Raw genomic sequence first — 13,333 nt, 5'->3', positions numbered from 1 at the left:
CCCCCCCCTTACCCCCGTGGACAAACCTGGAAGGAGCTGCTTTCCATTGCTGCCTTGCTCCTTCTAGCCCCAAGCAACCCGTTGCAGGCTGGAAATCTGCCAGGCTGCAAGGGGAAACCCTCTGTTACCTGGGGTTTTCTCTTTTAAAGGAGAACACCCATGTTTTCCCACAGCAGATGGAAAATCCAGCTCCCTGGTCATAATACACAACTTTCCCCATCTGCTGTGGGGAAAATAATACCTAGGAAAGCTTGTGGTTCATGAGACATGAGCAGAGGAATCCATTGTGGGTAATGCTTTGTAGTCCTAAAATACTTGTCCAGTATTTAAGAGTCATCTTGGTAACTGTAAAAAAGGAAAAGAAAAATCATTGATAGCTGAGATATCAAGTGAACCATATTAGGATAGTTGTGATTTTATTGGATTCTGGATTTTCATTAAAAAACAACAAATGTTTAATGATGTTTAGAATCACTCATACACTCCAGTCCTCTCTTGTTCTTTTCCTTTGGGGTTATTGTATTTTTAAGTTGCTGTGTGAATTCAGCTCAGAAGTCAGTGAAAATACCTGTTTGCAGCCACTGAGGATTCAAGCTCTTGCTTCTGAAGATGTTACCGAAGATCCTAATTTATCTCTTTATATCTTGCTTCATAGTCTATTCAAAATATCTTGTGAATCTGCATGGTTCACAAGTTTAAACCTGGGATTGGCACTGTAAAATCTACCCACATGAATGTATTCATAAAGTATATGTATGCACTTGCACCATTCAGCTTCTGAAATTGAGCTCTCCAAAGTTTGGCTGTTTTGAAATTCTCCAAGGTCCTAAGAACCAAAGGCATGTAGGTACCTAAAGATACAAATAGATAGGGCCCTACTGAAATCATGGCAGAAGTAGGCTGTGCTGTGACTGCTTTAATTGTGCAGGTTCCTCTGTGTGTCCCCCACCACTGATGGGTGGAAGTGCCCTGCTTGTGGTTCACTCCTGATTGGCAGTGAAAACCATGGTTTTAAACTCAGTGCTGTTTTTGCCTCCCCCCTGTTGATTGGCCCAGGGGCCCCAGCAGCCTCCCTGCTTGCTGCTGACTGGCAGGAAGGCAAAAACAGTGCCAAGTTTAAAATCATGGTTTTCACTTCTCTGCCCATCAGAAGTGAGAGCCACAAGCGGGGCCCCTCCACCAGTCAGCAGTCAGGGGTGCGTGAGGGAACCTGCAAGATTAAAGGAGCTGCAGCACAGCCTGCTTTTGCCCTGAATTTGGTGTAGGGCCCTACAAATAGCACAGAGGCGGGGGTTTCAGAAGCACTAAGGCACGGGCATTGTGCTTACATAGCCCATTGGATTCCCAAATGTGTCTATATGTGTCTTCCTGCTCCTTAACACTTTTAAACATCTGGTCTTAAGACCTCCTTGCGAACTTCAGTTTCCAGTTTAATTTGTTGCAGCACGTTCCAACAATCATACTCTGTACCTGGCGGGATTAAGCTCATAAGATCCTGCAACAATGTTAACTGAGGTACGCAACCTGTACGTATTCCTGTATGTGTTGATAAAAAAAGATAGCATGTTAACTTAACAAGCAGGGATGAATACAACCTTTTAGTTATGCCTGTTGCCCATACATTTGCTTCTGGAATATCCTGACTTCTGAGCAATTGATCTCACATTGATTTTATGTCCATGCTAATTTTTAGCACATAATTTCCTAGGGTTTTTCTGGCAGTTTTATTTTTCAGGGAAGGAGAGGTAATTGGCCAAACTATACCAGCTTCTGACTTTCTTAGCAGAGTTGGGAAAGTTTCAGGTTATATTGCTTACCTTACACCCTCTAGTGTCCTGGCCAGCAGAGCTTTTTAGCTGCTGCTTTTCTCCTCTATTAATCTACCTAGTTTGCACGGGTAACAATTTCCCTTGGCAGCCAGCTAACTAGCAATTGAATTGTGCACACAATTCGTCATTCAAAGGGCTTGTGTAGCAAGTTGTTAGCATTTCATTTAACACATTAAAAGAGAGTCTAGATTTTTTTTTTGCTCCAAATAAAGATGTTGCTAATTTGCCCGGGGCTTAGCTTAACTAAGCAATTAAGTTGAAGTAAGAAACAATGCAAGCCTTAAATTTTATCAGGGAGGTTGCAGATTTAAAGATGTATTGTGTTCTGCATGTCTTAAAACTGTTTCTTCCAAGTTAACCCAAGGTAGTCATCCTTAATGACAGTTATGTGGATGTCCGGTTTCACGCTGCAAACTTCAGTTCAATTCTGTCACATACACCCTCTTGCTGCAGTTAACAGGTCTTAAAAATAGCAGACCTTTTGGCAGAAACCAGTCAAAGCTCAATGTTTCAGAAAATTGCGGGCAAATGAAAAGAAGGAATTAAGATTGAACCACCTCTGCTACCATAACTATAGCACACATTAGTTGCATGCCATATGGAGGTAGCAGGAACTAGAATATATTACATGAAATTAAAAAAAGTCTTTAGAATATTTTTCATATATTTTTCACATATCCCTTTAAACACTGCACGGTAAAGTATATGGGCTCACTTTCCAAGTGAAATATGTTAAATGTGGCTCATTATTTTCCCATTTTGATTGCAAATGAAGGTCAAAGACCTCCAAGTACTTGAGAGGCTTAGGGATAAGCCCAGAGTTTTTAGGCAAGTGGTCCCTCATTCATTAAGCAGATCTATGTCTAAGGCTCTGTAGGAGCTGCTGCTAGGCACATAATGATTTTCTTGTTTGATTATACACACCTTGTACTACCAGTATGTGCTACAACTCATTTAAAAAAATTTTTGGAGATAACTGAATATAAATTTATCTATATAAAGTCAAATTTGTATCTGTCCTATTGCAGTGTATATTTTCTCCCTCATTTTATGCAAACTAGTATGTCATTTACTAGTTTTAGCATGTCACTGTATTAACAACCTGTTTACTTTCTCCTGTAAAAGCAGTTTTATTTGCCATTAACTACAGAAAGGGAGCACAGCTGAGCAGGTTTAGAAATGGAATCCTCTCCTCCTTCCCCTACAGGAAATCAGGTTGTCCCCTGTATTGAAACATGTCATTTGTAGACTGTTGTTGCACAGTTCCTGGTGACGTCAGTGGAACCAGGATTTCAATTATGTCTTCTGAAGCAAGTTCTTCAGAAACTTGAATTGCAAGCAGCCAAATGGCTAAACCTTACATTATTCTTTTTCCCCCCTTTTAATCTTAAGGTTGCTGGAGAGAGATATGTCTACAAGTTTGTTTGTGACCCCGAAGCGCTTTTCTCCATGGCCTTTCCAGATAACCAGCGCCCCTTGCTGAAGACTGACATGGAGCGTCACATCAACGAGGAGGATACTGTACCTCTGTCCCACTTTGATGAGAGCATGGTCTACATGCAGGATGGTGGCTGCTGCAATCCCCACCCCTATAATGAAGGCTATGTGTATTAACAACAGTGACAGTGAAGGGGACATCTTCCCCTATGCTTCTCCTCTTTTACAAGACCTGGAGGAAAGCTAAATCCACTCCATTCTGTTTTTTAAATAGTACACTAAAGGGGCTTTTCCTGTTGCATTACTCCTATAGTCTGCCATGGACAGCGCACTTTATTTGAAAGGGGAGGGTTGGAATCCAAACATTTATTCTGTGTAACAGGAGGAAAAGGGTGGGTTTGATTTTTACTTAAGTTTGGGAAGGGAACATACAGGTTTCAAGTACAATGAAGCTATATCATGTCTGTTTTGTTTCATATCAGCATAAGATATTGTACATTTTCTCTGGGTATCCGTAGTACAGTTAATTCTTACTGTGCAAATTAACTGCTTGGATAATATCATCAGAGTAATATGCCTTGGGCATTGTCTCTTGTCATTCCTAATTGTTTTTCTGAAGTTTATAAGAAGGAACAAAACATCCATTTCATAATTCAATTTAGAAACTCGGAGTGACTGACCCTGCACCTTCTTTAAAAAAAAAATCTAAGATTTCTTTGCCAATCTCTTGATTTCGATTTTGTTTTTTTATTGCCTCACATAAAGCACCCATCTAATGGGATATTAAGCAAAGTATAGTGACTGAGGAGCACAGTTCCTGACTTCACACCCTATTTGTACAGGCCTTTGGCATGGTGTGCTGGATTTGATGGCACCTTGTGTTGCAAATCCAAGCTATCCTATGCTTTTTACCTTTCAAAGTCCATTTGAGGGGAATAATTACATGTGGTGGGTCTTTCTGATCAGTGTGTCAGCATTAAATACAGGATCCTGATCAGTGGAAAAAACATTTTGTTTCCTTCCATTTCCTTTGGTATATAAATAAGTTATTTAATCAATAGGAATTAACTGTACTAAGTCACATATCTAATTATGCTGTTTAGACACAGCAAGCACTCCTTGAGAAAAATATCCAATACACTAAATAGGTACTTTAGTAATTTTTAGACACGGTACCCATTAATATGCATTTAAACCTTTTACTGCTGTGTTATGTTGATAACATATATAAATACTAGATAATGCTAATGCTTCTGCTGCTGTCTTTTTCTGTAATATTCTCTTTGATGCTGAATTTATGATGACCATTTATAAGCAATGCTGTAACTACAGGTAGCATTTCAGGACAAAATAGATGACTTGAACCATTTATTGCTTAGAAAATAGCTTATGCCATAGCTGTGCTATAAGCAGCTTTTATGCGCATCAACAAATGAATAGTAAGCTTCAGCTTGCTAAGGGAAGCTCTGCGGAACCTTTTGTAACTTTCGGTGGAACGGAGACTTATACGAACTGTCAAAGAATACAATGAAGTCACTGTATGACGTTGTAGTGCTGGCACTGATGTTATCAATCAACTTGTTTTGGACACTAAATGTAAATGTGATCAGATATGTTTGGAAGACAATTTACATTTTGAGGTTTGCTTCTTTTTTAATCATTTTATTTTTGAGAGGGGTAATCTTGGAAAAAAAAGCCACACATTATTCTTCATGTAAAATGAAAAGAAAAAAGAAAATTTAAATATTTATCAGCACCTTTTCTGAACATTAATATTTCCCATTTTGAAGGGGGTGGGAGTAAAAATGGGATTTGAAGTACACAGTGAGCTGTAGAATGTGGTACTTCATGGGAGAGCCTCTTTCCAATGGATGATAAATCTAGGGGAGGAAGGATGAGGAACAAAGAAGCATAAAACAACAATAATTTTCATTGTAATGGGTGAGATTTCAGAGGCAGTCCTAGTTGGTGGCTTAATTTTCTACTTTATGTCAGTCAAGAAACCAGTTAGCTATAAATGATTCATTATGCAATTCATTCAAAACTAAAAAGCAGTGGACACTGGAGATGGCAAGTGCAGAAAAACAATCTGGGCATGCATCTAATTCATCAAAATCCATGAGGCAGTGTGTTTGATGGGTGCATATATGCCTTAATATGTCATCTTATTTTGTCTCTAATTTATAGGTCTCTATTGCACTTAATTTTTTCAGTGATCAACCCAAAATCAAAGCAAGAACTCCGAAGCTGCAGAAGTCTCATCAAGAAGGGGGGAAATTAGAATGTTGAAAATTGTCGCTTCCATTGAAATAAGGCCCAGTGAAATATGCTTTGATGAAATACCTGTGATTGGTTTCGGCTCTTATAGTCAGTGTGGAGCGCCTCCTGTCTGGAGCAGGATATGGGAATATTGGGGAGAGGACAGAAATGAGAGAACATTCATCAAATGTGTAGTATTTAAAGAAGAAAATTTATATATGCTGTATATGGTAGTGATTCACTGAACAAAACAAGCAATCAGCCCAACATTACATTCTCTCTCCGCAAAAGACGGAAAAAAGTTCTTTCATTGAACTGATTAACCCTTTTGAAAGTGTACCTAAAAGGATTATTTAAAATTCTGTTTTTATTTCACTTTTTTGTTGTTTTTGTTTGTTTTGTTTTTTTTCAGGTAGATTAATAAACCTGGCAGCTGATTTCTGCGAGAATGTTGTGTACTGGATTCCTAATCATTTTAATTGGAGAAATGCTTATTCCAACTTGGTCTAAGGTTCTCCTTTTGGAAGAAAGGAATTGAAGGTTTTGCTTGCAGTGGTTAGCATTGCTTCTAATAGGTTAAAGCAAGTGAATAGGCTTTGAGTGTGCATGCACATACATGTGTATACACACATATACTCATGAGGTCTACCTAGTATTAAGGCTGCCACAGCAAGTGTAGTTGAGAGAGAGAGAACATGGAAATAAGAGAATGTGCTGATTATGTCTGCATCTTGGTGACAGCACCTGTGACTTTTGCACAAAAAAACAAACAAATGAAGCAAACAAAAAACCCCAACTGGTATAAATTCCACTGAATCTGAATGGCAGGCTTTTTTTCACCTATTTCATACAAATTTAAGTGGATACATGATGGAGAAGACAGTGGAGACCCAGGATCTCCGCCTTTGTTTAGTAGACATTTTATAGGGTTTAAAATTCATTATCAACCCAGAACAAGAGTAGAGTAGTAGTGTGGCTCAGGAGAAGACCAGGGAGGCAGTTATGACTGTATCATCTTTCCCTCATTCTCTATTTATTCCAGAAAGGAAGAAGCCTTCTTCTGTGTCAGTAGATAATTGTCTCTGCTTCTTCAGCTGAGCTGTGCAGGTAGGTGCAGGGGTCGGGGGAGTCCAGTAAAATCCCAGCGTATTCCCTGATCATCTATGGCCACTCACAAAAGTAAGAAAGCACTAATTATTCCCTAGCATCCAGGACAGAGATTGGCACCAATTGCTGGTGCAGTCCTCTGTGACTTTCTCTCCCTGTCGCCTCCCTCCCCTGCCCCCCGCCAGGCAATAAGTCTCTGCCTTACAGAACAGCTAGCTCTGTGCTTACCTTTCTGCTGATTCCCAACCCCTCCGCAGCAAGGGCCAGTGGAGATGCAGCAGAGCTGCAGGCTCTATGGGCGCTATCCATTCCACCTGTCCCCTGCCAGATCAGACCCCAGATCAGGCCAAATCAGACCTGTGGGCCTTAGGCTGCCAAACCCTGGTCTAGGACAAGATGCAGTCCTACCCATAATGGAGAGTGAGTTTTCATTATCACACAGCTGTGTAGAACCTGATATTTGCCCAAACAAAATGACTGGCACTTTGACTTGAGTAGCATAAGAAATTGAGGGAATTGGACACAAAGTAGTCTAAAGTATTAAGTAGATAAGTGCATATTGTGGCAACAAGAACAAGTTGAGGCACAAGAAAACAAAGCTTCACAAGGTTGTCCTCTTAGTGACGCATAAAGCCTACTTGCTGCTTTCCAGGGGTTCTCTTCTGGCTGGAAAAATTCCCTGAGGAGTAGATTCAACTGTTTAGTCCCTTAATGCCTGACTGCACTGGCTAACATCCATCCTGAATGAACAGCTCCTTAAAAGCCATCTTTTTGCTTGTTTGGCTTTCAATAAAAGATGAACTGTTGCGAGGAAGAAGCAGCAAGTCTTACTAGTGGCTGTATTCTTACAGCCATGAAGTACGTTTAGGTTGGTTTTTGACTGCCTAGCCTGTGCACACCATGTAAGCACATGTGTTTAACATCATGCCTACTACCCATATTGTAAATGCCAAGTACTTTCCCAAACTTTCCTACCTCAAAAAGGTAATGTGAAGCCTCAATTTATTGTAGCACTTTAAAAATAGGTACGGCTAAAAGCAATTCCACTCTGAAGTACTACTGAATGCTCCTAATACCAGGTGATATAAGTTGCTAAAAAGTATTATCTCCTCTTACCCCATGACCCTAGCACTTTTCATTTCTGTACTATACCCCATCTGTTTCTAAAGAAGCAACTTGTCTCATAACAAGCCTGAAAATTCCTGTTTAGATTTAGATCCCTTGGGATCTGACATGGCCGCGCTGTGAGCACTTCTGCTATGGCCTCAGACTTGGGACCTCTGGGCTGTCAACCAGATGCCTTATCCCCTGCACCACCCCAGCCCAAAAAATTCCTGTAAAGACCCCTAATGGCATGTTCCCAGAAAGCTAGTCAGATGATAATATTGGTGTCATCCAAAGGTGTATGAGAGTTCCAGGTGGAGAGTGTCCACCTCGCCTGTCTTGCATCCATCTATCATATCCAACATTACATACATACATAGCCAAAAACATTACATACATAAAAACACCCATCACATCATTATGCAAACTCATACCTTAAGGCTGCTGCAGACAGTCCTGAGTTGTTTGGAAATATATCCACACTGTCAATGGTGTTGGCTGTATAGAGCTTACTGTGTTTCTACAGCTAAAAGAAAGGCATCCTGTGAAGTTCATGGAGACAGGGGTAGGTTTGGATATGGTTAGCTTTGGTCTCTACCTATTTGATTTTCTCTGTCTGTTCCATATATCCTGCCTTTTGTGAGTTAGGATCTGAACCGCCCTCCCCAGAGTTGGAACAATGTAGCAGGACAGCTACAGCCACAGAAAATTCAAAGTCTTCTCTGTGTCTGTATCCAAATGGCTATACGTTGTTTCATCATAAATGTTCTTTCTCTACCTCTGCCTCAAATATCAGCTTGTGTGGTAATCAGTTTAGATGTAGTGAATGTGCCTAATAAGCAATCTACTGTAATGTGTTATACCACCAGAAGTCTTACTTAGTATAAAGTCCTAGAAGTACTGAAAGTAGGTGATTTCTGTCATTAATTTTTCTATCTTCTTGACTGATATGGCTTGGCTGGTCTATTAAAATCTTGTTGAAGGCAGTTCTTCATTCACCCATGACTTTTCAGTGAGTTCTATGTTCATTTGTCAGTGCTGTGGCACTTATGGAACCTCAAGCATTGGACTGTAAGTGCTTTGAGCATACTGCAATGAGCTCTAATATAGTTTTTAAAGTCAAATCCATGCATTCAAGATGGCATATGGCCAGTCAGGGAAAGCACTAGGTGTTGCTGTCCCAAATTAGGAACAGACAAGTGTATTCCACCTTTTATTCTGGGATCTTACAGATGCATAAGCTAAGAACCTGTCAGGAACTGAGATAACACTTCTCCTACCCCCCACTTCCTCCACATATGGGGGGCAATTTGAGTTAGTTGCCATTCAAACTGCATGTCTTCTGATTTGAGTTACCCCAAAGCTGTCCACAGTCTTAGGGGAGCTCCTTTCCTTCAGAGGTTGCAGCATTCATTTAGCCAAGCCACAGGTTGATATGAGGGCCACAATTCCCATCTGCAAGGTGGTGGATTGGGACCAGGAGATTTATGCAGAAAAGCACAGGAAATGTGGGACATGACAATATACGTTCTCAACCATACAGGGAGTGATCAGGTACCAACCACCTGGCCTGTACAGATCAGACATCCAGAATTTCCTAACATGAAAGATGTGTTGAGAGAAGGCAAGATATGTGAACAAGTGTTTTATTGATGGTAAGTAGAAGGTGGAAGTGGGTGGGTGGTCAGTGAAGCAACTGGAGGAGAGAATCTTTAAGCAAAATGAAAGGAAACAAGTGCTGGAGAGGTTTTAGGATTATTGGCAAGCAATTAGGCCCTCAGAAAATAACTGTGGTCTAAAGGGAACCAGTAAACATGGAGACGGCTGGAGTTCCTCAGAAGCAAAAATCACAAAAGATGGTGAAATACAGAAAGGCATAATAACATTAGATGAGAGCAACCAGAGTTAAAGCATGAAAGACATTAGGAGACCTAGAAGATTGCAGTGTTTTAGATAAGGAAACAAGGGACTAAGATAAATACTGAGGCAGTAAACTGAGATAAGAGCAGGAGGGAGGAGGTAATTAGCAGCAGTGCACTTTGTGGTCAGTGGGCCCAGATATACTGTGCTGAATGGAGTTTTGCAAGGGGATGAATTTGGCCCATCAAGTTTAGCCCCAAGGACAGGAATATTAGACTGACTTTGGAGTGATTGTTGATAATTTAGTAAAACCATCTGTACAGTGTTTGGTAGCTGTTAAAAGAGCAAACAAGATCTTGGAATATACACAAAGAGTTCTGGGCTATAAATACAGAGAGCTTATTGTCACAGCATATAAAAAAAATACAGAGACAATGGGCCAGATGCTGAGCTGCTGTAAAAGAGCTTATATCTGCTGGGGTCGATGGAGGCAAGTGGATTTACAATCTTCCAGGTTCTAGCCTGGGTTTTGTAAGATGACACATTGTTCTGATCGTGGGACTCTGCAGCAGTTGTTTAGCCCCCAGGAAGGATATCCTGAACCATGGGCAGACTTAGAATTTTGAAAAGGGGGGGTGCAGATGGAGTGGTGGATCATCACATATAAGGCAACACATATTTTTCTCCAGTTAAAAATAAGCTAGAAACTTTGCTAATATGCTAGGGGGCTGGGGCTGTATTACTCAGTTTTAAAATTGAAGCAAAAACAAATAAAATGTCATTAGGTGAGTTAAAAACAATCTGCCGGGCTGTGAAATAGGAGCTTCATTTCCAGGAGCATCTAACAGACAGCAGAATTGCACACCTTGATTGGTGGAACATCAGGACAATTAAAATGAAGAGAGGGTCGTTAACACTCATGGAATGATGAGTTTAGAAGGAATGGTGTAGATTATAATGAGTCATGAAGTCCATAAGTCTATTGACTCCCTCAGCATTGCCTGACTCGAAATCCTGCTGCCACTGCCAGGAAGATGGTTTTAAATTTTGGGTGGAGCAGGAATCAAAGGGGGAAGATACAAATGTAGCAGGGGACCCCTCCTGCCCCCTACCCCCATCTGTCCCTGTCCTGAATGACAAGGTTTGAAGGACCAAATTAGATAAAGCACACGTCAAGAAATTACATTTGGGTAATATTCAGAAATAATTCAAGATTTAAATAAGAACCTTTATTTTTGCAGGGATCAAGCAGGCTAGATATTCTCTGCTCTCCATCCATGACAAGCTTTCAGTGGTGGATCCCACAGTGAGGATCACAGGATAAAGAATTGGCCTGGGAAGTAGCTGTGGTAGAATCAAAACACCTGCAATCTAAAGCCATCCAGCATAGTAATGAGTCTGTCTCTTGTACTTATTTGCCTCCCAGTTCTGAGTAGAGCTTTTAATAAGCCAGCTGGGTGCCTGGATTAGCTGCCATGCATAAAGGCAGCAACAATTTCCAGTTTAAAACAAATCCCCAATAATTAGATTCTATACATGAAAAATTGTGTGTGCCTCTGCCACTGTGATCCATGGCTTGGGCCAGGGATGGTCTCAGCCACCATACTTAGTCAATGGCAGCAGCAGGAGGGCAGGTGGCCAAGGAGCGGGGAGTAAGGGGGAGACAGCTCTGGAGGGGCCAGACAAGCAGGATGGCTTTTGTGAATATAGTTCTCAGCCACCTCCCCCTGGCCACTTGACCTATTGACTCGTGTCTCCACCAGTTGTCCCTACTGTGCCTGGCCCCTCCAGAGCTGCACCCCTAGCTACTTGCCCCCCAGCCACCTGCCTCCTGCCACCACTTACCCAGTATGGTGGCTCTGAGTCCATTTCTGGCCTGGGGCATGGAGTACATGGTGGCCCTGGCCATGTTCCCAGCCCCAGCCAGGCAGAAGTGGTGGCAGCAGCTCTAATCCTGGCCCCTCAGGTAGGCTGGGGCTGGAGCCAGAGCTGGAGCAGCTCCCCAACAGCTGTACAGTCTCCCCTGCCCCATTCAGGGGCTGCGTACCACAGTCTCCCCTGCATGCCCCCACTCACACCACAGTCTCCCCAGTGCTTTCCTGCTAGGCAGCCCCTCCCCAAGCTCATACCCATTTCCAGCCCAGCCAGGTGGCAGCAGCAGCTCTATCTCTGGTACTCAAATTGAAGACAAGGTTTGCTTCCCTGCCCCCATGTTGAATGTGGTATCAAAGTAAGAAGCTAAGTGGTTAGGAGCCTAGATTCAAATGGAGACATAATAGGACACCAAGCATTCAGTACCTACCTTTTAGGTGCCTACCACCCTACTAGAATTCACAATGTCTAGAGTCGTCTATTTTCTGTGTAACACATGGGAGGGAGAATTAGATGCCTAAGAATAGGATTTACAAAAACTAGCACCCTAAGCCAGGAGCAACCTAGGTTGGCCAGCCAACCAGAGAAGGCAGAGGACAAGGGTGTATCTTGAATCTTTGAAACAGCAGGTTTGTTCTTTCAGTTCATTCTTTCCAAATATGGCCTGAGGAGACGGAACTGGTTCCTTATCATTTTATTCTTTCTTCCAGTGTTTTAGTGGTTTGAGCACTAATGTGAAATGCAGGAAACCTAGTTTTACAGGATTTGGACATATATATTCCATGAGTGAGTTCTACCCTCTGGGTTATATGTGTTATGGGAACTTTAATTCTCTCCTGATGAAGCAATTCCACTGTGCGGGATAAATAAATCTGTATTGGGTCAAAGAAAGAAAGAGACCATGCTCTAACTCAGTGGTCTTATGGTCTGGATCTGACCCATGGAGCTGTTTCACCCAGCTAATGGACATAGGGCTATGTTGGCATTTGGTAGCTGTGGGCTCTGACTGTGGGTACTCTTCCTGTGCTGCCACTGGCAGAAGCACCAGCTGCAGGTGGATCCCAGCACCTGCCTGCCCTCCTCCCCAGACTTGAGGTGGGTCATTTCAGCACACACTTGGAAAAGGTTGCCTATCATTGCTTTAACCTGGTGGGTTAGAGGACTTGCCTTTCAGGAGGGATGACATTAGTTTAAGTGCTCGCTTCAAAGAAGACATCATCATTTTCTATAAAATGATTTCTAAGAAGGGTCTGGAACTCAAGTCTCTCTCCTGAGTGTCCTAATTCATTAGCTAGAGTCATGCTTTCTCTCTCTCTTGCTGGCTCAAGGGATTTAAGTGATCCATGCACTTGGCAACAGTTTTAACAGAACAATGTGAGTACCCTTGCTCTAGAATACCTCGTAAGCCATGTTTTGAATGGATCGACTCATCTTTGACTTTTGAAAATAACCCCCTATGGCTTTTACTACTGCTTAGCCCAAATAACTCCCATCTCACCATGCTAGTCATTTTGAATGCAAGTTTCTGAATGCATCTAACTGTAGCCTAAGTATCAAACTTTGGGCTGTGGATTCCACTAGGCAACAAGAAGCCTTAAAGCTAGGGATTGCAACTTTCAATTTTGCAGTGCCCAATTCCCTCGTGAATCTAGATCTTCTTGCCTGCTTCAAAGAGTAGGTAGGTAACAGCAGAGGATCCTTCTATGATCTTTTCCTGAAGCATTTTTGCTGTAAGAGTCTGGGTAGATTCTAAGATCATGATCTACCTTTCAGTAAGTAAAAGAGTCTAGTAAAGTCAAAACCTCAAACCTCATTACAGCATTACAGTCTAGTAAAGTCAAAACCTCAAAACCTGGTGTTCTTAG

At 41.8% G+C, this 13,333-nt stretch overlaps 1 protein-coding gene across 4 annotated transcripts in view; it reads left to right on the top strand.

The window, feature by feature from the left end:
* ETV1 (ETS variant 1) overlaps positions 1-5,971 on the top strand; it is a 77,885-nt gene extending 71,914 nt beyond the window's left edge. For all 4 annotated transcript variants that reach the window (XM_019534009.1, XM_019533992.1, XM_019534000.1 and 1 more), the window contains one exon: positions 3,222-5,971. In XM_019534009.1, coding sequence (XP_019389554.1) covers positions 3,222-3,443 — 222 coding nt within the window. In that variant the 3' untranslated portion in view covers positions 3,444-5,971. The remainder of the gene's footprint in view (positions 1-3,221) is intronic.
* Positions 5,972-13,333: the final 7,362 nt, after the last annotated feature.

This window comes from Crocodylus porosus, unplaced genomic scaffold (assembly GCF_001723895.1).
Source record: "Crocodylus porosus isolate Cpor-Errol unplaced genomic scaffold, CroPor_comp1, whole genome shotgun sequence".
Lineage (NCBI taxonomy): Eukaryota > Metazoa > Chordata > Crocodylia > Crocodylidae > Crocodylus > Crocodylus porosus.
The sequence above is the reverse complement of the archived record's forward strand: the minus strand, read 5'-3'. Positions and strand labels throughout refer to the sequence as shown.